At 41.5% G+C, this 25,026-nt stretch overlaps 2 protein-coding genes across 9 annotated transcripts in view; both read right to left on the bottom strand.

The window, feature by feature from the left end:
- Positions 1-561: 561 nt before the first annotated feature.
- On the bottom strand, positions 562-7,450 carry apool (apolipoprotein O-like). Of its 2 annotated transcripts, none has more exons than XM_058063427.2 (11): positions 7,339-7,450; positions 6,506-6,604; positions 5,628-5,747; positions 5,103-5,157; positions 4,628-4,726; positions 3,283-3,374; positions 3,083-3,187; positions 2,649-2,847; positions 2,280-2,510; positions 1,471-1,575; positions 562-1,012 (listed from the first exon to the last, which is right to left on the bottom strand). In XM_058063427.2, exons 1-11 carry the CDS (start codon positions 7,348-7,350, stop codon positions 924-926), a joined length of 1,206 nt encoding a protein of 401 aa, XP_057919410.2. In that variant the 5' UTR covers positions 7,351-7,450; the 3' UTR covers positions 562-923. The 2 variants fall into 2 exon arrangements, with proteins under 2 accessions (XP_057919410.2, XP_057919411.2); XM_058063428.2 differs by having other exon boundaries at positions 1,471-1,572.
- A 455-nt stretch (positions 7,451-7,905) lies between these two features.
- The window catches only part of LOC131110136 (connector enhancer of kinase suppressor of ras 2), a 68,663-nt gene continuing 51,542 nt past the window's right edge, over positions 7,906-25,026 (bottom strand). For 4 of the 7 annotated variants that reach the window (XM_078788334.1, XM_078788335.1, XM_078788333.1 and 1 more), the window contains 15 exons: positions 24,251-24,369; positions 23,969-24,180; positions 21,944-22,030; positions 20,985-21,193; positions 18,247-18,284; positions 18,114-18,156; positions 17,135-17,183; positions 16,694-16,866; positions 15,843-15,916; positions 15,651-15,722; positions 13,889-13,959; positions 13,711-13,811; positions 11,862-12,615; positions 10,637-10,899; positions 7,906-10,391 (listed from right to left, as the gene is read on the bottom strand). In XM_078788334.1, the coding sequence (XP_078644460.1) occupies positions 10,182-10,391; positions 10,637-10,899; positions 11,862-12,615; positions 13,711-13,811; positions 13,889-13,959; positions 15,651-15,722; positions 15,843-15,916; positions 16,694-16,866; positions 17,135-17,183; positions 18,114-18,156; positions 18,247-18,284; positions 20,985-21,193; positions 21,944-22,030; positions 23,969-24,180; positions 24,251-24,369 (2,475 nt within the window). In that variant the 3' untranslated portion in view covers positions 7,906-10,181. Of the gene's footprint in view, positions 10,409-10,636; positions 10,900-11,861; positions 12,616-13,710; positions 13,812-13,888; positions 13,960-15,650; positions 15,723-15,842; positions 15,917-16,693; positions 16,867-17,134; positions 17,184-18,113; positions 18,157-18,246; positions 18,285-20,984; positions 21,194-21,943; positions 22,031-23,968; positions 24,181-24,250; positions 24,370-25,026 lie in introns of all 7 variants that reach the window. The other 3 variants (XM_058062883.2, XM_058062886.2, XM_058062884.2) reach the window with 3 other exon arrangements.

Genomic DNA, 25,026 nt, shown 5'->3' with positions numbered 1-25,026 from the left:
GATGGGAGCGGCACGGAATGAGGCTGGCAGCAGCGTTCATTGTTCCAGTCACTGAGATGAGACGCTGATTGATGGGGATAATATTAGTTCCATCAACTCCTCTGTGTTTAAATGTGTGAATGTATGTAGATTATATGCAGCACAATTCTTTCAGTATGAGTGAAGGTTTATGACCTCTTGTAATTAACAGGTAATACCTGACCAGCCAGCATGACAAACATACTGTATTGAGCAATAATCTCAGGGCATTGAAAGATTGCAACAGCTTGTCTTGCCTTTTGCCTCATCAATTTGTATTCTTTAGTGTACTACACTGTGTAGTAGTACAACTGTGAAACTGAGCCCGGATGAGAGAGCTGACATGAAATGTGTGACTAGTGACCTGACCTTTGACCTTACAGCTGACTCAGCCTTATTAGCTCAGAAAATTCTTCGTCTTCAGGAATGTTGAAGTGACAGAAAAATAATAATCACTGGAAGTTAAGTAAGGCTGGTGTAATATTGGTGAGAGTCGCAGACCCCCAGTAAAGCACTTGTTTTTGCACAAGATGACCAATCATGAAATCATGAAAATAGAAATTTATTTGAGTTCTTGAATCAATAAGTGAAAAGAGTTTTTGCAAGAACAAAATTGCACAACTTGATGTTCAAATATTTATAATGATTAGAAGCTGCTCGCAGGTAACTAACAGTGAGCTAAATGACAAACTGCAACACAACATCAGTTATCAGAGAGTGGAACCATCTGTGGGACACGTGCGCTATCTATCCTTCCACACAAACTGAATGCAGTTTCAATTATCTTTTGTTTAGTGTAGGAGATAGAAATAGTGTGGCAGGAACGACAGTGTCATCAGGATCTAAAAAACACCCTTTTTGCTGCGTGTGTTTGTCAAGCAGGATGAGATGTGTGACATCAGGTTTTAGCTGCGAGTGCTGTAGAGGTCTTCGTCCTCCGGGTTGGACTGGCCAAAGTCCAAGAGTGCAGGATCTGGTGCATAGCCACAACCCTCTGATGAACAGCAAGAGGAATGCAGAAACGAGGAAAAAAATATAAATGGTAAGATTCCGGATAAAGAACCTTCTTGCACCAGTAAATCCAATGTTGACATTACAATACCAAGACTAGAGCTGCTGTGGCAAGAATTCACTTATTCATAACTCAAAGAGAACCAAAAATGATCTCCACTTCACGAGTGAGTGACTAAAAAAAGCTCAAAACACAGATTTAAATGCATCAAGCGTGTTTTTGGCTAGGAGGGTAAAACTGTCAGTCACCCCCCCCCCTTTCAAGTGCATGCATACGAGATGTCTGAATCATTAGGAGCAAATGTTGCACACACAAAAACCAGACACAGCACATTTTTGTCATCTCAGGAATTTTGGCAAGATGTACAAAGTTTGGAATGTTTGGAGTAAAATCTCACTGGTGTATAGTGGAACAGAGCTAATGGCTAAATGACACAGTACCTTTGTTGGGTTCTGCTGCCTGCTGTTGAATGGGCATGTCTTCTGGTGTCAGCTCCTTTTCTACAGCAGCAGTCAGCGCTTCTTTGGACTCGGCAACTGGCACTGCTGGAGACAATACAGACATGGTCACCAGTACGTATAGTATAGTGTGTGTGTGTGTGTGTATATATATATATATATATATATATATATATATATATATATATATATATATATATATATATATATATATATATATATATATATATATATATATATATATATATATATATATATATATATATATATATATATATATATATATATATATATATATATATATATATATGTATATAATGTAGTTAGAATGTTGCATTCTCACGTTAAACGATGCCAAACATTCATATAATGAGGTTTGGGCATTTGGAGGTGAGCCCTGAAAGAATTTTGGGATGGCTAAAAACGCTCTGTTTCAAAAGTTTCAAAAGTGTAAACTTCCCCTTTGTGACATCACAGAGGGGCGGACTTCCTTATATAAAATGTCCTTTCCTAAATTCAAGCACTGATACTTGTTTACGAAACAAGCTCAGGCAGAAGTTGCCTGTATTTGGTGATTCCCAGCAAGAGAAAAATATTTTCATCTGCCAAGAGCATTTAACACGGTACTGTTTTTGTGAACATTAACATGTAGTTGCTCTGTAGGAGTCCACAACTCAATACAAAGGGTCGTAAAATTTGCACAATAGGTCACCTTTAACAATAACTAATTGCCTAATAATTGCCTAATGTAGTGTAGTCAAGAAGGTCTGAGGTCTCGGAAGTAGGCATACCCTGAATGGCTTGAACAGACTCTCCCGTTTCAGGGTCTGGAGTTGGTGTGGGCTCCCCAGGCAGGGTCTCAGTGGGGATGGTATCAGATCCAGGTATAAAGGCCTCTGATGCAATGGAGGCATTCGCAGATGCAGCAAGGGCGCCCTCTGGTGCTTTGTTGAAGAGCTGAGGTGCCTCACTTTGGACAGGCCCAACTGATTCCTTTTTGGGAGGAGCAGCCTTTGTCTTTTCTGACAGATGCGGCACAAAATTAGGACACAAGTGGGAGGGGAAAAAAACGAGTAGAGCGTAGTAGTCTCATGTGATTGATGTGAGATAAAGAAATAGAGACTGAGAAGCGGGAAGACCGAGATCAATATCTGTTCTACCTGAGTCTGTCTCTGAGGGGACCTGCTCGGCAAAGATTTCTGTGAGTGTGACTGGCGCCTCTTCTGCTGTGATAGCGATGATGAGTTTATCAGAGGCTGGAACACACTCCACTGATCCCGCCTCAGCATCTGAGACAGGCTCTGAGGCGTGACGGGGCTCCTCAACCACTGCAGCCTCTGGAGGCTGCACAGGAGGTGCCTGTGAAATATGGAAGCAAAATAAGGACACTTACAAACCTGTTCAACCAGTACAATACATGTTGTTTATGATAATATTAGTATTATTATACATTTGCATATTTCTGGTTGAAACCCCATAGCCCTATTGCTCTTTTTAGTACCAGACATATAAAAATGTTCTCCCATTCCTCAATTTTAATTCAAACACACACACAAAACATTATCTGTTTATATGTTTAAAAGGTATGAATAACCTGAGGCTGTGGAGCAAGAACAGGTTCTGAGGACTTGGAGGTGAGAAGTGAAGACACAGCAGCACGACTCCACTGGCCTGCAGCATACATCTTCTTACCTGTCACCTTGGTAACAAGAGAACAAAACAGTTGTTTTGTTGCATGAATGCTTGTGTTGTTGACGGTTGCCAACAGGATTTGTATGGGGAAAAAACTGTCACCTTCAAGACAGCCACTGCCTGGCTGGGATAGCACACTGAGGCTCCAGCACTCATCAGACCCAATGGAATTGCAATCCTCTTCAAACGAGAGCCTAAAATGCAGTTTTATCAAATTCATCTTCAAAATAAAAATAGTGTTAGAGCTTTATCATCTTCAAATACGCTGTCTTGTTAGGTTCATGACAAAAAGACAAGACCATATTTTAACAATACATTCAAGAAAACCACAAGGAGAAAATGTAAGACTGGATAAACAAACATTTTATTTTATTGAGTCACACAGCAATGCTGCTACATTTTGAAGTGTTTTATAAATTGACCTACGCTTCATGCTTTTAACTGTTTTCTTCACAAATTGAAACAAAAACTACAAATGATCAAAGTTAAAATAATGATGGCAGTTGTAGTTGCAAAAAATAATTGATGTTGATGTAAAGACACATGGCAAATAGACTTCAGATTGCAGTACATTTTATGTTGACTTCACTTGTAATGGTGTTTTGATGTGACACATCGTATGTAAATTTGATCAAATGTAGAATAACTACAGCCCCTGCTTGGACATTAACACCGTGGCGGCTGATGAACTCCAGTGAAGAGTCATGTCGCGAGGGAGTGACGCTAGTAACACTGTGTGCAGGTAGGATTGCAAGGTTTATAGTGTGTGCAAAGCACTTACTGTGTGATTCCATTCCTGCCATTCCACTTCCATATTACGTGTATTATCATTCACAGTAGCGATGCCTTAGTTCTTAGCCTGATAGACTTCTGGCTGGCCTGTTCCTGCGAGACAGCTCTTCTCTGAACAACAAATATCGTCATGTTTTAATCTAGCACAGATGCTAGTACTAATGCCTGCACCTACAACATAATCAGACAAACAAAGTCGACTTGATGAGAGAGCTGCAACAATTAATTCTTGAATCAATTATCCAATTAAATCGACAACTATTTTGGCATTTAATTAATCTTTTTTTAATGTAAATATCCCGATTTCTGCCTCTCAAAAGCGAATATTTTTATATTTGCCTAGTCATCCATATAAGCAGACATATTATCTTTGTGTCTGATGCCTGCACCTTGCCCAAGAAAAAAACTGCCCCCCAAAAAGCAAGATAGACGCTGCTCTGAAATGTTGCGGACCAAACCACTGAATGTTCATACTGATCATCATTTAACACGAGAATACAACAGTTTAACTACATTTATAGGCCAGAAAAGTGGAAAAACATGGTCCCCTTTAAAATTCAACACAATTAAATAAGAACAGTCAAGTATTAATCAGCTTCTGATAATCTTCCATTTGTACAGATGTTTACAGTTTAGTGACTTGGGATCGTGTTACCTTTGCGTGCCAAGAACATGCCAAGCAGGCCAGCCATGGTGATGGTGCCAAACCTGGGTAGGAAACCCAAGGGAGGATCTTTCAAGTAGTAGTATACATCTGAGACACACAAAAGAACAGTCAGAGCATTGAAATATCAGACCGTCAGAGGGGTGTTAAATGTGCCAAGCAATAACTCACTGAGGTGTTAATCTGATTATAAATGGTGATACAGTGATAGGTAGTCTTGTTGTTTACTCCAAAACACTGTCTTCCTCCATTCAACAGAAAGTACTCAGAAAAGTGTGCTAATTAACAATCTGCAACAAAAATCTATTTTTTTAAATATACTTTATTATTCACACATATTTTTTAATAAATGTTTCAAGTGGCCGATGCAAACCTGACATGTTAATATTTATGTTATATCCATCTGTATACACATATGGAAAAACAGCTTTTGAACACTGTGGGTATAACACCTACAGCAACTCACCCTCTCCAGCGTGGTAAAGGTTTACACTTCCTCTTTTCACAGAAACACAGGCCCCCTGTGGGGAAAATGGGACAGAACCATCAAGAAAACAACTTTGAAGAATGTGATGTGTGCACACACGAGTCAGGCTCTAGGTGGTTTTCCTCCACCTTCCACTATAGCAAACTGTCAAATCTTATTTCAGTGTGTGTGATGCCACTACACGAAAGCATTTCCTGTGTGACTCCTGAGCTCTGTTGCCTGTTAAAGCGTTAGAATACGGAATTGTGCTCTGCAACCGCAAATATGAGAAACACAAATCAGAGTTAAAAATGCAACCCAGCAGCTGCAAGATGAGAGGTTAGTGGTAGACTTTTTTTTATGTGTTGTGGCTAATGTTCCGTTGATGGCACAACCTATCTCGTGTATGTGTTAGTTTCTGTTCGAGTCCTTGGAGAGGATGCGTGCGTGTGAGTGCGATAACGGTAGGAGGTGTGAGTGTATACATAGTGCACATGCGAACAGACGCTAAAGAAACCCAAATACCTTCACAGCATGGGCAAAGGGTAATAGGCCTTCTCTTGCTGTAGTCAGGCCACTCTCAACGAGGCCTGGCTGGTCATGAACAAACTGTGCAGACTTTGTCACTGGGGTGTAGACGTTCAGCTGTGGACAAAAGGTAACATTATTACAAGATACGTGCAAACATATAGGTGCAAATTTAAAAGTTTCTTGTTTATTACTTTTTTGTCAATATAAATTAATAAATTATTGCTGTTTTGTGGTTGAATATGCCTATTAATAATCCAAAAGTATGCATATTTAAACACATTTTATGTATTGGCATAAATTAAGCAATTTCTTGAATACAAATGGTTAAATATGCCAAAGTACAATTATAACATGACATGTAGTATTCTACAATGGTCACTAGGTGTCAGTAATGTTACTGCAGTGAGTGGTGTATTGTGTAGTTCTGAGCTGCTGTTTAGAGCCATCTATCCATCCTTCCACTTCCTATGCCACTTGTCCTCACTAAAGTTGCGGGGTATGCTGGAGCCTATCCCAGCTGACTTTTGGGCAAGAGGCAGGGGTGCATCTTGGACTGGTCGGCAGCCATTCACAGGGCACATATAGACACGTGGATGTTTTTGGAATGTGAAACCATTGTACTCTGAGAAAACCCACACACGTACAATGGCCACCGCAGGAAGTACTATTTCATGTCTAGAGGGCTCTAATAATGTTAAAACGATATTTAAAATATCGTAAACAGCTTTTCTATGAAAATATTTATTTTATTAAGAAGAACTACTTCGTGGAAATTCACTTTTCAATGTCAGGCCTGGAGCCAATGAACTGCCGTAAACGTGGGATTATTGTACATGGCGAGGAGTTGTCTCCTCTAGTATCGATGGGGTTACCTTCTCTCGAGTGATGAGACCATCATTGGGCGCTTCACTCACAGTGTACACTCTGATGGAGGCTATGCCCAGCACTGCCGGGACGGCCACCATCGCCACCTGGAAAGAAAATAAACTCTTATGTCAGACTGTCTAATATAAGACTATATGTAGACGTTTTGTCATGTAAATACACTGTCCTTTTTTGGCTACTGTATTTTATTGCAGAAGTATTTACTGGCCAAAATGTGCAAATATAACAACAACCCCTTTCACAACCGCCACATTTATTTTTAAAAGGCCTCAAGTAAGACACAACAATAAATATACAAAAGCTGCACAAAGTAAATTTCATTAAATTACATTAAATGTAATAAGGGCACTTAGAGGGAGGTTAGATGTATGTTTAGATTTTATTGAACGTGGCTGAGGTGTTAGTAAATGCAGTCTTTTGTTGCAATGTATCCCACTTTACATAGAAATGATATACATACTGGGCATCTTAAACTATGTTCAAATAAGGTACACTAAAGCTAACTCTATTAGCGACGTTTTATCGGTCTTTTAATGCATCCAGTGCAGTTGAACAGCAAGATTAATCAGATAGATGATCCGATGTAAGTAATGTAACTGCTGTCAGCTAATTAAATAAAAAACTGGACATTGTTAACATTGACTTAATTCTATCTATGAATAGCCACCAGATGTTTGTCATACTGGATGAATGCGTGGTTTAAATCTGACAAGCAACGCTACCCGAATGTCTGACATCGACACACCGTATGGATATACATTCGCAATATGCATTCGTAAGAATGAAACTTTGCCGAAGACAATAATAGCAATATATTCACCTTGGCCGCCATGCCAGAGCGGCTCCTCCTCCCTTTTTACTTCTTCTTCTTCTTTTTCTTCTTCTTCTTCGTCTACTTCTTCTGGATGTGTGCGCTGCAGCCTCGCGTTCTCTAAACCATGGTTAGTTGCTGCCATCTAATGGAATATATATTGTACTGCAGTTTACATTTCATTTACAAAAAATGCATTGTATACTGTATATAAATATCAGAGATAAAAGTTGTAGTGTACAGTATAAATAAAACAAATATTAATAATAATAATAATTGTATTTAATTTGGTATATTTTGTCATTATTATTGATATATATATATATATAGCTATGTTTGTGTAACAGTGTAATAACACTAACACAGTGTACATTTGCATTGCATGGAAATAACTTCCATACTTTTGCTTTTGTGAACAAGCAGCATTTTGTGCTCTGCAGTGATCCTGATCTATTCATCTATTGATTGAAAAGTCCTTTTTTTCATATTTGCAAAGGCAGTTATGTGCATTTCCAAACTTTAACTGTAACTGTGAGTGACTTCAAGAAGAGGAAGAAACGGGCAAAACAGAGCTCGTAGTGCAGAGGATTCAGTTTATTGGAGTCAAAGTTTAACAACATAAGTTTACAATCTGTATTTTTTTGTAATATATATATATTCATATATATGAAACCAAAAAAGGCTACTTTAGGAAGAATAAATGTACTTGTCTTTCTTTTTTGAATAGCATCTTTAGTCGGTTTATTGTACAGAATAACAGTAAGCTAATATCGTCCTTGGAAAAAGAGCAATATGTTCCTTTTTTATGTCGCAGTGCAACTTACATCTTACACACCTGTGCAATGTACCATGAGGCATACACCCCTGAAAGGACACACAGTGGAATCTCCCATTTAGAGGCCTGTTTCTGCAGGTCTACACGCACAGACAGGAGGCGTGATAACAGTCTGTGACTGCAAATCAGAACTATCTTTCTGTTAACTGAAACAAGTTGCCATCTATTCAGCAGTGGAGCTGAACGGTGTGCAGTCCGAGACTGTATTCCCAGCTGTGTGTGTAGGAACTCCAGTAAAGTCATTCCATCGTTGCCAAAGCGAGGGTTGGGAGGCACAGGGAAAGTGCTTGCATCGTTTAGTTTCTTTGTGGTACTTTCAAATAAACAATTCAAAAACAGAACTATATCTGGTTTGTGTTTGATATTTCAAAAGCGTGTAATACGATGACAAAAATAAGAACTACAGTAGAATGTGAAGAATACATACAGGTAGTGCTGGATGCAGCAGGTGCTACACATGTCTGTCCTTGATTGAGTCCTTGGCCAATGATGCACTAAACTGGATTAAACTACTTGGTATCAACCATACAGTAACTAACTTGGGGTCTCACTGTCGGTGAACGAAAATTATAATTAATTTCTGATTCAATTGTGCGACTTTGCATGTCGTAACACATGAATATATAAAAGGAAAGAATTCCTTCAAGTGTTTGAAAAGTAATTCCTCAATGGTGCTTCTGCGTGTATCATGCACTCAATCCCGCAATCGCGAAAAGAAATAAAAATGACCCACAGTATTTTTACCCTGTCCAGTCAAATCCGTCCCAGGCCTTTTCTCATGCACCACATCATCAGGAGAACGTCTACGGCTCAGCCTTAATACACACGTACCACTAAAAGAATGTCACTCAGGCAGATGACAGGGTTTGTTCCAAGTTCGTCAGCGATGGAGTGAAGAGGGGAACACTGCAAAACCTTGGCATAGAATACATCCTACTTTACATTATATCTATGACACAAAACGTAAATAGATTTATATATTTATCTATGTTTAAATATATTTGTCCACTGTACACAAATCTTTAGAAAATGAGACAAATGCTTGTACCTGATCATTTGAACAGCGATGGTAAAGAGGCCAGTGTGACGTAGACCCTGTGATGGTGGCGATGAGACGACAATATATAGAAAGTGCATTCTTTGCGGTGAACGACTCTTTTGAAAACAACCCTTGCATTCACAACAAAACAAAATTTGCACTCGCTCAAAAACATACAGTACTCTCTGTCTTCCTCCGCTACCTCAAAACAAATATCACAGTGGTAGTGGAATGAAAACATTTACATCAGTATACACATATACACAATCTTAGAAAGAGAAGATGAAGATGGAGATGGAGAGAAAATGTACGTTTTGCACTCAATCAGAAGAGCCTCCGTGTATAGACAAACTTTTTCACAGTTTGAAAATGGGGTGTATATGTAGAAAAAATGGTTCTCAATGCTTGTTGTGGTGGTTTTCATTGGTTCATTGGTAAAGTGATTAACCAGCATTTGATGGCTACCTTTCACAGTCTTATATTAGAATAAAGTCGCCGAGCTGACTTTCCCCTCGCTGTCCTGTCAGATCAGCTTGGGATAACAGTGAGGTCCCTGTAAATCAGCGTGATATGCAGTGAGGAAACCAAAGAGAAAGAGAGAAGGGGGAGGATCGGTGGCTCTGGGTGCAAAGTTCATCAGTACAAAAGTACAGTGCTGTGGTGAAAAGGATTCTCCTCTGTATTGCTGCTACATAGCTGCCCCTTCCCCCTAAAATCAACCAGAATAATAGCAAAAAGAAGAGTATACAAATGTCGAAATGTCTCCTTTTCCTCCCATTTCCTTCTTGACAGGCGTGTGGACTTTATGCTGAGCTCCACAGACAAAAGAAGATTAATGGTTTCTGTTCAGGCATGCAACAGGCACCCTGAGGGGTCCTCAGAGTTATCAAAAGATCATACACGCATATCTCAGACTGTTCCTTCTATATTTACACATATTACAGTGTGTGTTTATGTGAGTGTGTGTGTGTGTGTGTCTCACACATGAGTCTCAATAAAGGAGTGTGTGTGGGTCATGACGGGAGCGCCTAACGGGGAGAGGTCGTCCTGGCCGTTGGTGCCAGGGCTGAGCTGGCAGATGTCGGAATAGAGCTCACTGTGCCACTGCTTCCACTCTCTGAAGGTCTGGGAACACAGGCCTGGGTCCTCCAGGAGGGCGCAGATGACCGCCAGCTCGGACTCTTTGGCCTGGAGGAGACATTACACTGTTAACAGTTGGGTGGGGAAGTGGTTTATGTTGTACTGACGTGGTTAAATTATAGTGTGGAGCTACATTTTTTCACTTGTTACACCATTGGAAAATATAATTATTAGCATTTAATGCACACTGCAAAACTAACATGCGCCAAAAGTTGGGTATTCCACTAATTCCTCTCTAAAAATACACCCAAAAGTGTGTATGTACATATAATTTGCCTTCAAATTCTAGATACCTTTAAAGTGCTGCGGAGAGCTCGAACCCGGTGCAGTCTGTCGTTCAGAAGCGGGTCCCGGACTCTCTGAGTAAAACCTCGTCGAAGCTCCTGCTTACTGCAGGGTCTTGGGTCTCCTAGCGCAGTAACGTTGGCTTGCTCAAGGGCTCGATAAAGCTGCTCAAGCCCATCCAACGGCTCAGGTTCACGTCCATCTGACACTCGCCGCTCTCTTCCCTCCGAGACCCTCCGCTCTCTGCTTTCAATTCTCAACTCCCGCAAGTCTGAGGAAGGTGAGAAGAAGCAGGGAAATAGATATTTCTGCCAACGCTTGCATGGTTTCTTTATTTAGGATGCTCATTTGTTGTGCTTGTACTTGGGTTCAACTCCTTCTTGTTTACTTATTATGTTACTTATGTTTACCTCCTCAGCATATTTTACCATCAAGCAGAAACGGGTTACTTTGTGTTCCATGTATGTTGATGTGTTGTGTTGTTTGGATGGCTTTCTCCACCGATTTCAGCTCAGCATTTGCAATAAACGTGTTGTTACACATCTGTTAGTTCCAGCTCCACTCTCTATATCGCTTAAGATGCTTGTTCATTAGCAATAAAGGGAATCAACAAGCTAAATATTCGACCAGTTTCTCATCGAGTTTACAAACCAGAAAATACTGCCCTCTAGTACTTTGGTAGAGTATTGCATGGCACACACAACTCCGACGCAAAACTTTGAAACGGTCATGACGGCATCAGAAGAGACGGCGTAGAGGCTACACAGAAGCATAAACCAATCAAAGACCTGCAAGCGGCTCCGAAACCGTGGGTTGCAGACTCCTGGTCTTGGGCTATAGGTTGGACCACAAAAGGCAGTCGAGGTTTCTGGCTTTCCCTCATTTTCCAGAAAATGTCCCTTATTTTTTAACGCAAATGTCAACAGGTATGTTTTTGCGTAAAAGACGTCTCATTCACCAATTTTTGTAATAATTTATAAAAATACCTGATAATACAGGCAAAACGGATAGCTTGTCTTTATGCTTCGCTGATAATGTTTGTTGTCAAAGTCCAATTTTGGCTTATTCAAAGTCCACAGTAAAATGAAATGTCATTCACAGGCTGCCACGCTCACGCCAAAGACAAGTGCATGGTGCTGCAACACCAAAAGGTCAAAACCCAACAAAAATGATGACTTTTTTTATAGACTAGATGTATTATTTTATAGTGCAAACCGGGTAGGATTATCTTACCTTCATCACCCTCCAGCATATCTGCAGCCTGTCTCTCTCCCTCCTCATCTTCACTTCTCTCCTCCATGTGAGCTGACGAGTGTAGCAACTTGCCCCCAAAGGGGTCCCTATTCCTGGGCAAACTCTGGCTACGCTGCTTATGGGAGCGTCGGTGTGTGTAGCTGTGCGTGTAAGGCCCACGCTCAAGAGGAAAAGGTCCATCTCGATCCCTATCTCTCTCTGCGGCATGGTGTCGTCGTACTGGAAGTGTGGCCTGCCTGCGTCTTTCTGGGGACATGCCCTGTCTGCCCAGTCCTCCATAAAGCCCCATCTCCCCGGGCATGCCCCCCATTACGCCACCATAATCGCTTTCTCCTGGTGCTGTCTGGAGGAAGTGCAGCCCTGCGCTGGTCAGCGGGGTCTCAATAAGGTCCTGCCAGGAGCGGCGTTCACGGTGGGAAGAACGGCAACCTGAGGAGTGGGTACTGGTGCTGCCCGTTCCAGTGCCCATGCCCAGTCCTTCCCCACGCTGGTCCTCAGCAGAAGAGTGGGAGTGCGTGGACTCGCTGGAAAAATGCCGGCCATGCTTTGGCTCTGGGAAGGGGCTAGAAGAATTGACCTGGAGAGGAAGAGGGGAGGTGGAAGAGACCATCTGTGGAGGGACGGGGGAGGTGGAGGCACTCATTGGTAGAGGAAGTGGGGACGGAGTGGAGCGCATGAGACTCATGGAGCTGACCGAACGGGGCAACTGGTCATACGTGTGGAGGAGGTTGGACTTTGTGGGTTAAGTGGGGTGGGTGGAACAGGTGGTTGACAATGTGAGTATAAAACAAGAAGGGCACAAAGATGGCGGGGTTGAAGGGAGGAACATACAGAAGAACAGAAAAAAGCAGAGCGTAAAAGATGAGAGCACAAAAGCAATGAGATGTCAGATGAATAACTCCAAAAATGTCTGACATGGCTGTTGAACATGATAATGCAACTTCATGTAAATGTCCAAACATCCTCTGAAGACACTTTGACACCAAGTACTACCGTCTGGATATATCTGGATGTGGGCCTGCTACATGTATTGTGTGGCATCATACCCAAAAGGATGAATGCAACACTGTGTGAAAAGGTTAGAAATGGAAGAAGACATCCAGCATCTATTGTTTGTTCTTCAGTCACAAGACATCAAAAGTCCCTGTGGGTAGCATGCCGCCATAATGTAGTTGGTTTGTATCTGCTATTTTGCTAAAATGCTAAAACTTTTGACAATAAAAAAACAATTTCTACTGTACTGTTTGGTGATAACACGTCCTACTGAATTCTACAATGTGGTCTATAGGAGTCAACTAGTGGGTCAGCACCCAAAAGTGGGTTCCAGATCCCTTCTGGGTTGGTTGCAAAATGACATTAAAATGACTTGTTATGGTTATGTTATGTGTAAAATTGAGTTTTTCTCCAAAAATAGCATTTTTTTGTGAAGAAAATACATCTCATTCACCATGTGAAGGTAATAATTTATAAATATTTGATAATACAGTTAATATACAGCATACATATACCACTGTTAAAAAGTCCACAAAGCATTCCGCAGCATCCTTGAACGCACCATAGTCACAGTATATGCTTGTGCTGTGAGTTGCTACTACTGACTAGTTGTGACTTAAAGATGATTTAAGAACCCCTGGTCTACAGTATTTACTGCCATCTATTGGTCAGACCGTGAACAGGTCTAGGCAGCACAGATGTGTTGGGCCTAGCCGCTTACCGAACCAGATAATTTTATGTTTTATTGATGCTGAGAGCGCTAAAAACCGTGGGTCTCTTGAATAAAATATTTCAGAATTGAACACAGCAAATGAGTTGTGGAGTTGGTACTCACTGATGGTGTGCGGTGGTAAGTATCGCAGAGGGACGACGGCCCCTCCTGTTTGAGTGTCATGGAACCGTCAACCTCATCTTGATCACTCTCGCTCCAGTAGTCTGAAATGGAGAGAAGTTGACATGAGTGCTGTCATTTTAAAAGTTGACGTGAGAATTTGAGACGGCTGATCTCTCACCTTCATCTGGGCGTGGCACTTTGTCATCAGGTGTGTAGCCAATAGCGGCCAATCCAAGCCTGTTCATCCACCTATGAAAGGATGAAATGAACACAAAAGGAAAAGGAGGGGAAATGTTGGGTTATACTGGGTAATTGGTGGGTGATGAATAAAAAAATATATTCCGTCTAAATAATTGAAGTCGTGTCTCTTCACAGTTGAGCTCTTTCTAACCGACTTCATCCCCCTGATGAGGAGACAAAAGTAGAAAGTAAATTAGAAGAATGGATGCAGGAAGAGCTGATCGGCTCCAGTTTCAGTCTTTGAACTCTGAGTCTCAAGTGGCTTTAATGTTTTATATACATTCATACTTCATTCATTCTTCCTATCTTCATCCACATCCCCTGTCTGTCTCTGTTTTGCCTGTCTGTCTGCACAGCAGATTCAAGCTTGTTCTGTGTCCCTGCAGACTGAATAATCAGGCTGCAACTAAAAATAGAAGCTTCGTTTGAATACCAGACATAGAAAACTCATCATCATTTTTTAGATTATTGTCAACATATGCTGTAAACAAATCCGATAAAAATACACGCACAGTGGGTCCCAGCATAGCATTTATAACCCCACAAATTCACAGAATTCTCTTCCAAAATAGGCCAGCATTTCATGTACCACTGTTAAAAAAGCCCAGAACCTTTACATGTTATGTGTTTCACCGAGAACCGAGAACTCAAAACCTGGACACAAGCTAATATACGAGCATGCGGCATTACTGGAATTACAGCAGGTACGTGGTGTGGATTATCTAGACACAGTTTAGTCTACGTCTAAAGAACTGGGGAGGGTCGGACTACCGCTTGCTGCTTCAGAGTGACGTAATCACAGTTGTCGCATCTGATCATTATCATTGTGTGAGCGGTGAGTACCCTGGCATTTTGTACTTTAAATGTATTAAATATGTATGTGGGGCATGTCTAGAGCTTAAACCTGGATTGTGGCTTTAGCTTGTTAGCTTCCAATGGCAATTAATTGCAAGTGTTGATTCCAAATCGGACAACGTCAATGTTGAGCTAGCAGCTCAGGGTTTGGAGAGGAGAAGCAAGCAAGTATTGAAATTGTAATTTCCAATATTAAGTATCTATTGCCTAACCGAGTCTCATGCGTTTCAGTAATCAAAATATGATTTAGGATTACTACTAATACTACTGATGCTGATTTTCATCCTCATCTGGAGTTATTGTAGTGGGTCATAAATTGAAAGGTGCGGTCCAGTTAGTATAAACAGTAAAACAGACGTCAATGCGCCACTGAGCAGATTTTCTGTAATCTGCAGGAAAACTACTTTATCACGCTCCTGATGTGTACTTTCTCCAGTGTATAAAATAATTCCAAATATCTAAAATAAGACTGAAAAGCGGGTTCTTTGTGGGGCAACACAATAGTAAAGCCTAACATGAGCACCACCACCAGCTGCAGTTTGGTGTCTAATGGTGTTAATGACTCTTCCGCAATTATCTTCCAGTCATCGTTGAGAGGTGTGGAGAATTACGTCTGATCAAACCCCTGCAGATATGACTCACACACAAGTGCACATGTGACTTAGTCACACAGGTCTACGTTTAAGAACACAGCCGGGGTTCACGCCTTATTAACTCAGAGTGCCGCGTTGGTGGGCAACCTCCTTGTCTAAACTTGGTAGGCTGAGCTACGATATTCATGAAACAACACGTGATGTCCCCAGTAGCTGCTCACTGTCCGCATCAAAATGCAAAAACACACTCACCTATTCATTTCCTCAAGACAATCTGTGGCGAAGAAGAAGCTTTTGATTTTGGGATGACAGGCTTTGAAGGCACTGCAGTCAGCCGGAGAGAAAAAGGCTGATTAGTGCTTCAGTGTGTACACAGTAGGTTGGTGTGCACTCGTGTTGTTCAGGCTAGAGCAAATGTGCTTGATTAATAATTTGGGCACTCACAATTTCCGTCTGCACTCTATGGCTCTGTCTATTCTGAACTCTGGGAGGCTGATGAAGCCCTCAGCCTTCTCATCCTGCAGGCGAAGACAGATGGAGAACGCTGGTACATTATTATCATTATCATCATCATCATCTCAGGGAACAAACTGATCTACCGGTTTCAGTCAGGCTAGAACCGTTCTGGTCAAACAACATATGTTGTTTACATTGGCTGGGTCAAGCCTTCCACCACTTTCATTAACAAAGCACTCGGCAAACGTAGACCTGGGTTTACATTTTACAAATGACTGCCAAATGTGCATATCTGGATGCAATATAAGTTGGTATAATGGTTTCTGACACTGCATATGTTTAGTAAAAACCTTTTTAAGGTCAAATTTGGGCACCTTATAAAACATCCGTACAAAAGGGTTGATTAAAAATGCTCTGGAACTTCATTTGTGAGTCAGTAAAATCCGAGATTTTGTCAACCCGTGATTTAGTACAAATGTGAACTGTAAAACTCAATACTTTGTCAAGTACTCGCAAGTCAGTACAACTCAAGTATTCGGCCAGCACCCGAGAGCCAGCGTAGAGCTTGACTCTTTGTCGAGCACCCAGAAATGACTTTTTCAAACAGATATACTGTATATGTAATGTAATGATGACATTAACACCATCAAAATATTAGGGCTATTTTCATTAATCCACTCTAAGGCTGTGGTAAATGTCTCGCCCAAAAACAGCTGGGATAGGCTCCAGCATACCCCCGCAACCCTAGTGAGAATAAATGGATTGATGGTAGCTTGACTAGTTCCGATTAAGTAAAAACTTGCACAACTTGAACTCTCACATAATGTGAAGGAACTCACATTCTGATTAGTGTACCAATAAAGGCACGACTCTTTCAGGATGAACCAGTACTTCCGCCATTTCTGTGTAAAGTATCCTTTAGCGTCCTTCTTCTTCCACAACCAGCCTTCACAATCTCCATGGCCGAGATCCTTACAGGAGATTCTCCTTCGACTGGCACTAGTTAGGGAACCTGAAATGAGAGGAAACATTATTTCAACAGTGTTACAACATGTTAATAAAAATATTTCATTGTACATGTGGAACCAATGCTCAGTATACCAGTATGGCCAAATACCTAAATGCGACCTAGCGAATGTACCTTACTTTCAAGAGAATCCGTTCAAGATAAACAATCATTAATAGAGGAGATTGACACTGATGCACAATTTGGTAATGTAATGGTAACCACCAAAAACAACATGGGAGTAAAAAAAGAATAAATGTAAATGTTTGTCTACCTTTACTTCTCTTTTTGGTTTTCGTTCTTAGTGAGGTGTAATGGAAGGACTGCAAGAAAGAGAGGAGGGAAAAATAATATTAACTCAAGAACAAACCACGTCAGGAGTACAACTTCTTTCTTTTCCCATGGTTCAAACCAAGCAACACCATAAATGTTTTTGAGGAATCTGATCATCTACTATGTCCTACATGCAGAAAAAATAGTAATACAAACACTGAACAACATTTTTTGGGGGCATTTGTGACCACTTGTACAACTTAATTGGATCCTTTCTATTATTGTGGTTGTAGTTTGCATTGGGCAAAAATTGCAATTTTGCAATTTACAATAACACTCAAGACGGCCGCTAGCTAACAAGCTAGCAAGCGAAACAATTTGAATAGATTATCAACTTTCAAACTACCACTTCCACATGGAATGGGAGGATATTTTTTTTCACTCCAGCATGTTAGATATGCCATAGCTGACATCATTCAATAATTAAGTTAATTTCATGTAAGGTAATGTCATTTTTTGTGTGGACACTTCCCGTGGTGCGCCACCACCGCCATCTTGGCGCAGCTTGGTCAACCATATTACCAAATTGACTGCGCACAGTGGTGTACTGGACCAAATTACCACTGTATGAGGTGCGCCACGCTTTGCCACCTTACCCTGCGCTACAGCTCTTTGGAGAACTGAATACAGCTTCCTAAGGAAGCGTAAACTGATGTTGAAACCAATTTTACCCACTGAACTTTTCCGTTATTGGGCTGCGTGGCTGTTCTCCCTTCTCTTTGGTATTTGAACACGACCAAGCTCATTCTCATAGCGGATACGGTTGCTAGGAAACAGCTGACGTAACACCGAAGCCTCTGTGGCTTCATTAAATGGATGTGAGTCACTGAATAGTGTTTAAAAAGTGAGGGGGGGGGGGGGTAGGCTGTACTATTCAAGAAATAAGAAAGGAAAGTGACGCAAAAGTACAGTATCCTTACCTTCTTCATCGAGGCTGCTCCTGAGCTTCCAGAGCCCGAGTACCTGCGGGAGAATTGATAGTTATGGTATAAAACTCTTATAATTACTGACTTTAATTCTAAATCTGTGTCCTGACCACAACTATAAGCTCACCTGTCTGTTGTGTCTGCTCGTAGTGTGTCTGCACCTCGCTAAAAGACAGAAATTAAAAGTTATTAAAGAGCTTATCAAACCTTTAAATACCCATGTTAAAAGATGTATTTTGTGTTTATAGTGTTTAATTAATCTGAATAACTTTGAAAAAAAGGCTAGAATATTGGGTTACAGGCCATTCCACCGAATTGGTGCAATTATGCAAAGTGTTCTGCACGTTGATGTGATTGCATATTTAATAAATACAATTTGAAGCAAGAATTTAAACTACATTGAACACTGGAAAAACACTGGAACACGAAATTAGAATGGTGTTTGCCTCATGGATGTGTGAACGAAATAAGCGTATCATAAAAATGATCTTGCATATGCAAAAAAGGAAAAAAAGGAATTTGGTAAAAATATCAAACTGACTTCAATGAGGACTTCCATGATTACAGAGTTAACTTTCTTTGCCGCTATTTAATGTTTGTTCCACGGCTCAGGTGCCCTTAAGTAAACGCTTGGTACCCGCATGCTGGGAAGCCGCCTGCTGCTCCGGTGTGTAACTAACTGTGGTGTGATTGCCGTATTCCAGTGGGTTAAATGAATGCAGTATTATTTGTACGCATACATATATAACTATAAAAATAGTCATAGTCATTTTAAGAGGTGTTTCATTGATGCACAGTCAGAAATATTGCTATTTGAGTTGCTTTAACAAATATAAAACACCTGAAGGGGACATGTAGTCATGTAGTATATTCGTGTACTCTGTTCGTGTACACGTGCTTTTGATTAGATTTGAAACACATCGCTTGGTGAGCGAGAGGCAGAGAGAACAGTGTGTTCTAAAAACTTGGAATCCTGTGTGTTTATGTTCATAATTAGTCTAGCTGATGCTGAGTCATACACTTCCTCGCTTACCAGGATGCGTGTTTGTGTGTGCACTTCAACGTGTGTGTTTGCCCAGAATAAACTCCCTTTTATAATCCGCCGTGTCTGAGGAGATGGGCATGTTAGGATGAATCATGAGATACCTTCTCTGCATACAAATCAATTTGTGTGAGCGAGTGTGCACATGTACAAGTGTGCGTGTGTATCAGTGTGGGCCGGTGTGGAAGTGTCACTTTTGTCATAATCCATAAAGACGCCAGCACATCAAGCTCACTCCCCTTGCTCTTCCACATAGGTGAAACACACATACGCACAAATGAGGGTTAACCTGAGGCGAACATCATGGCCTGTCTTCAAAACACTTTCATTAGAGACACATGGAGAAAGACACTGCAAGGATTGACTCAGAGTTTAATGCCAGAGGAAATAAATGATAGACTTGGATGCTGGTTAATTAATGTAATGGAATTCTCAAATGCATGCATGTATGACCACCCCCCACCCCCCCACCATAGTGGCTGTAAATTGTATAGTGATGATGTCATAGTCATCTCATTCGATGGGATGCACATTTTGCTTGTTGATGGTGATCAATGGTGATCACGCCACATCCACCCCCCCAGAAAGTTATGGCATATTTTGGAGTGGCTTTTTCTTGTGGCCAAAACAAACCAACCTGCCATAATTTACCTAAAATAAGAAAGTGTGGGGTGTATGAAAATCACCAGCGGTGAACTATAGTGAAAACACAGAGCATGAAATACGCATGTGGTACATTTGAAGTGTACAGACCATTAAATAAGGCAAACAATTGCCAACGGCAGCCAGTGGAGTAGTGGTGCAGCCATCTGAATTTAAACAATTGGGAGTCGATCTCACCGAGTCTTAACACTGTCAGTATTCACACAAATACCAGCACAAATGTAAACAGGATACTCATTGAATCAGTTAAAAGTGAAATAGTCACTGTGCATGAGTGCTGCCATGAATGTTCTGCATGTCTGAATATCTTGAAGAAAAATCCTATTTTTACTTTATATAATTGGGCTTCGTTTTAATGGTAAACAATCATAAAAAAACACATTTCAACTTTCCTCACATGTGCTGCTTGTTTAGCGCTCACATAAAGGGTAGGCTTCAACAAAGTGAGCCATCTGCCATCGAGCTTATGCGAATATGGTGCCAAAAAGCAATTTAACAAAGTTTAAAAACAAGTTCGCCATCTGCATATGAGGAGAGAAAATTCAGGTGAAAGAGAATTTTGAGATCCGTTGCAATAAGCGCTGGCAGTGTAGGACCATTTCATGTGTATAGCACCACTCGGGCTGGGCCTGTAGATTGAATGGGTATTAAAATGTCTCCCAGTACAGTCATACTGTACAAGCTTTTCATCCTATCGCCAGCCGCCTTACAGAGGAACCTCATTTTGTATCCGTAATCTTGCTCTTTCGGTCACAAGCCCAAAGCTCATGACCATATGAGGCTAGCACACAGATCGACTGGTAAATTGAGAGCTTTGCCTTCCGGCTCAGCTCGCTCTTCAACACGACGGCCCGGTGCAGCGATCACATTACTACAGACGCTGCGCTGATCTGCTTGTCAAGCTGACGTTCCAAACGTCACTCACTCGTGAACAAAAGCCAGAGTACTTGAACTCCTCCATCTGGGGCAAACCCGAAAGGTGCAACCATTTTCATTTTCAAAGCTGAGAACCACCACCACATTCTGTCTGCTGTCCACTTAGCTGCTGTAAAATCAGGAATAAAATCAGAATTCCCCGATTACAGCACCAGTAAATGATTATTCTATTCAATAGATGACAGTTACAAGGCACATGTTGAATAAAAGGGCTGTGTACATACTGGCAAAGCATCAGGAGGCTGGTCTAAACGCAAGGTAGACGACAACATGGATGGGCTGATAGGGAAACTCGGGCTGCTCGGATTGCGGCTCTTGCGTCGAGAACGTCTGGTGGAGTCCCTCCGACTCTCTCTCCCTGGACCTTCCGGTTCCTCTTCAATGACCAGGATCTTGTCGTCACTGAGATAACGCAGCAGGGAATTGTCTGAATCTGTGTAAAAGAAGCATGGCACCCGTTAGATGACGGACAGGCTCAACAGAACGGTTGAGAGAGGGAGTGAAAACCAAAGACAGCTGCTGATAACGTGGAGCCGAGGGAGAACTCGGCATTGCAAAGAGACATGACTCAATTGACCCTTACAAATTCAAAAAAAAAAAGTCAAAAAGGATAAAAGTTCCCCAAAGCTGCATTATCTGGTAGACTATGACTCCACAGCTCGGGACATCCTGCTTATCTGTTAGCAAAGATTATGGGGATTTGGAAGAAACTACTGCTAAATCTGCAATGTGACAGACTGTCTGAATTTGCTCATTTGTTCGTTGTTAAATTTATAAAAAACCTTAAAACTGACACAACAATGAGGAAGAAAAGAAAAACTATTTCCAACCCTGAACCTGTTATTGTGCTTTAATGTTATTCATAGACTTTCTGACAGCAGAGTGCAGCTGAATACAGATCAAGTGTCAGTGCAAACTCTTCCAATTGGTCACACTGAAATACCTTCATTTCAAGAACGCTTGTATAAATGCAATACCCTTGCATTTATGCTTGTTTGTCACTATGTCAGATACATACCTGCCAGATATGTATCCTAACACAACCACAGCACCATGGACAACCTGAGGATGGGCTGAAATGTGTTGGCTTGAAAAGGCAGCAAAGCAAGGCACTGTCCAAACCGGTTTGTTTGTACAGTGCGAGGGGCAGCTTCTGCATGTATATGTGTTAGTATGTGTGTACCTCGGCTCCCTCTCTTGCCCATGCTGGGTTCCTTGGCCTCGGCCATCCAGTTATATTCGGGAGGCATGGAAACGGGTCTGAGGTCACCTGGAACAATCCAACCAGCGATCAGAGAGTCGTCTTAAGGGGGAACGTGGGTAATCGGGTGTCGGCAAGCAGAGACCGAGAGAGTGACTGAGAGACAGCTGGTGGGTGGACAGGTGAGAGGGAGACAAGGTGTGTGCAGGTGAGGGGCATGACATGCAAGACCAGGATCAACTTACTCTCATGTTAGTTTGGTTCGGTTGCCTTGACTCTTGAGAGTCTGGGCTTTTAGCTCGATGGCTAGCACTCGACTGAACCACGCAGTGGTGGTGGGAGTGCAGTTTAAGGGGGTGAGTCTTTTGAGTGTTTCTGTATTTTATCTGTTTGTCTGTACAACACAGAGAAGCCGAGTGTGCATGTGTAATGGATGCCAACCAGCAGGGTAGCAAAAGGACATTGGTTATGGTGATTTGACCACCTGTTCCTTTTAATTAGTTAGACCAACATTGCTCGGCTCTCAATCAGTGCTTTCGAGCCCGCGCTGGCTCGAGCCCGGATTATGCTGGGTTGGACTGCAGGAAAAATATTCCAGCTTTGCAAAGGGAGCCGCAAGAAGGAGGCTGAAGAGCAGGATGCAGTTCCGGAGCCGCAAGTTGCTGACCCCTGCCCTACACCTTGAGAGTTGGGCTAGACATCGCGTTGACAGTCCTGTCTTTTTGGTTGAAAGCTACTGTTTTTTTCCAGAGCCACGATTCGAGCCCAGAGCGGAACACAGAGCTGGCTGAACCATTTTTTCAAAAAATACATATTCTTAAAAATATATGGTTTTTTTTATCTCTGTGCATGTGCGGATTTTCCTCAGGCATTCTCCCACATTCCAAAAATATGCCTGTTAGGTTAATTGGACACTCTAAATTAGGTATGAGCGTGAGTGTGAATGGTTGTTTATACTGTATGTGCCCTGTGATTGGCTGGTGACCAGTACAGATTGTACCCTGTATAGAGGCTCATAAAAATTGTTAACTAATTAGCCAAAGTTATTTCTGCAATGTTGTTCACTCAAATGTAAACATCCTCCCTTCTATATGGCACATCCCGTTAGTCTATTGGGCTAGGTATCTGTTGCCAAGAAAACCAATGAGCTCAGCACTTCAGTGATTTGGAGGGCTCAGCATCATTTCAACGATAAGATTCAGCAAACTGGTTCCGCTGGAAATGTTCACCACAGCAGCAAAGCGGAATAAAAGCAAAAATAAGTAAATATAATATATGTATGCATGGGAATTCACTACTGTATATGACAGGGCTTGTAACCTAAATGTTACTATCACTTATTGCAGTTCATCACTTGGGACATTTTAAGTTTTAATATTATATTTGACCAATTTCTGTACAGACTCTATCCTGCTTTCATTGATAGTCCAGTCATGAGGCTGACAAGTCCTGTGAATGCATATTAATGCATTTGTTTGTCGAGTGACCTTGGCCTTTCACATCATGGCGGCCCCTTGAGAGTCTCCCATGAAGGAAGAGGATGTCTTGAAAGCTGTCTGGGACAGCGTGGAGAGGAGTCATAGGCTGCAGGGCAGAGAGAGGGCTGGAAACACTGTTTTTGTCTTTGACTTTCTTTCTACTGAGGGCTAAAAAAGCTTCATCATATCCCTAATGTGAGGCTGATGCCAGAAAGTGAAAATTATCCATCTGCCTCAGAATGTAATGGTTTGTTCCTTGGTCCATGCTCCACCCTTCCAACCAGTTCCATGGACATCGGCCCAGTATTTTCTGTGTAATGCTGCATCATGCTGACGGGCAGACAGACAAACAGCATCAGAAGCCTTGTTGGTAGAGATGCTAAACAGCCATTAAGCAAATGATTGACACATGATGACGGAATGTTGAAAACAAAAAGCTGAGGATGTGTTTGGAATTCATGCTATTCTTCTAAAGAAACAACTTGGGATCCACTCGAGTAACACTCGCAGCGTGTAATCTGCTTCTTACCATGTGTGGGCGTCTTATCCCTCCTGCGGACGCCCGTATTACGGCCCCTGTCATAGTCAGAGCCCGGGGGTACGTCTCCCTCCAAAAGAGAGAAGTACTGACCGCTGTCCTGGTCTAGGTAGTAGCTGACAGCTTCGGATCCTTTCGAGCCAGATTGGGAGGTAACACTGTACCGGCTGATGTCATCACAGGAAATCAAACCCAGCTCTTCCCTGCAGAGGACAGCGTCATGTTAGTCATAGTCAGCATGGAGGTCAGCATCTGTTTGTCCCAGACCCTGACCTGGGGCTGTAGAGTCCGGAGACGGGAGAAAGGATGTAGACGTCCTGGGCATCCATTTTGGACATGCCTAAAGTGCCCCCGGGTGTCGGTGAGGTGCTGGTAGGGCTGGTGGGGACCGGCTGAAGAGAGGTAAATAAAGAGTCTCGTTAGAGAGCAGAAGTGGAGAAGTGCAGGGGACGTAAATTATTTCATTATATTAAAAACATAGAGCAAAACAGCAAATCAATATATTATATATTATACAAAACAACAAATACAAATTAGGTTATGGAAATATGGTTATAATGTCACGAGAGTAAAGTCAACATTTTATGGTCACAATTATGCAAACAACATTTCCAAAACCAAAGTTAAAATAGTTGGAAAATAGAAAAAAACAAAATAACAGCAGAAATGAAAAAAAGTAGTATTTTTAAGAGAATAAAGTCCAAATATTAAGAGAAAAATATTATATTCTAAAGAAAAAAAGCCAAAATTTTATGAGTGTAAATTCATCATATTATGAGGAAAAATAATGTCATATTAGTAGGATAGAGCTGAAATATTAAGAAATATATATATGTGTGTGTATATTTTTTAAGACGGAATAATATGAGAAACAAACAACTTTTGAAAAATGACATTGTGGAATCAAAGTAGCCTTTGCTTGTTTTGGTTTTCAGTATGGCGATATCGGATCTGGGAGCACAAATTGCAAAAATTGAGCAGTAATAGTGTCAAACCTCTTGGCACAAAAACAACATTTTAGCTGAGACCTTTCTTTTAAACGTGGGAAT

This window comes from Doryrhamphus excisus, linkage group LG22 (genome assembly GCF_037039965.1).
Source record: "Doryrhamphus excisus strain RoL-2023G ecotype Guam linkage group LG22, RoL_Dexc_Guam_v1.1, whole genome shotgun sequence".
Taxonomy (NCBI): domain Eukaryota; kingdom Metazoa; phylum Chordata; class Actinopteri; order Syngnathiformes; family Syngnathidae; genus Doryrhamphus; species Doryrhamphus excisus.
This window is presented reverse-complemented; position numbering and strand designations above follow the sequence as displayed.

What these genes read in the sequence shown, in the direction of transcription:
- apool (XM_058063427.2), bottom strand. An exon ending in GTCTCATCACTCGAGAGAAG is followed by an intron (nt 5,748 to 6,505) that starts GTAACCCCATCG and finishes TTTTGTCCACAG; the next exon opens with CTGAACGTCTACACCCCAGT. An exon ending in TTCTTGCTCCACAGCCTCAG is followed by an intron (nt 2,848 to 3,082) that starts GTTATTCATACC and finishes CATATTTCACAG; the next exon opens with GCACCTCCTGTGCAGCCTCC.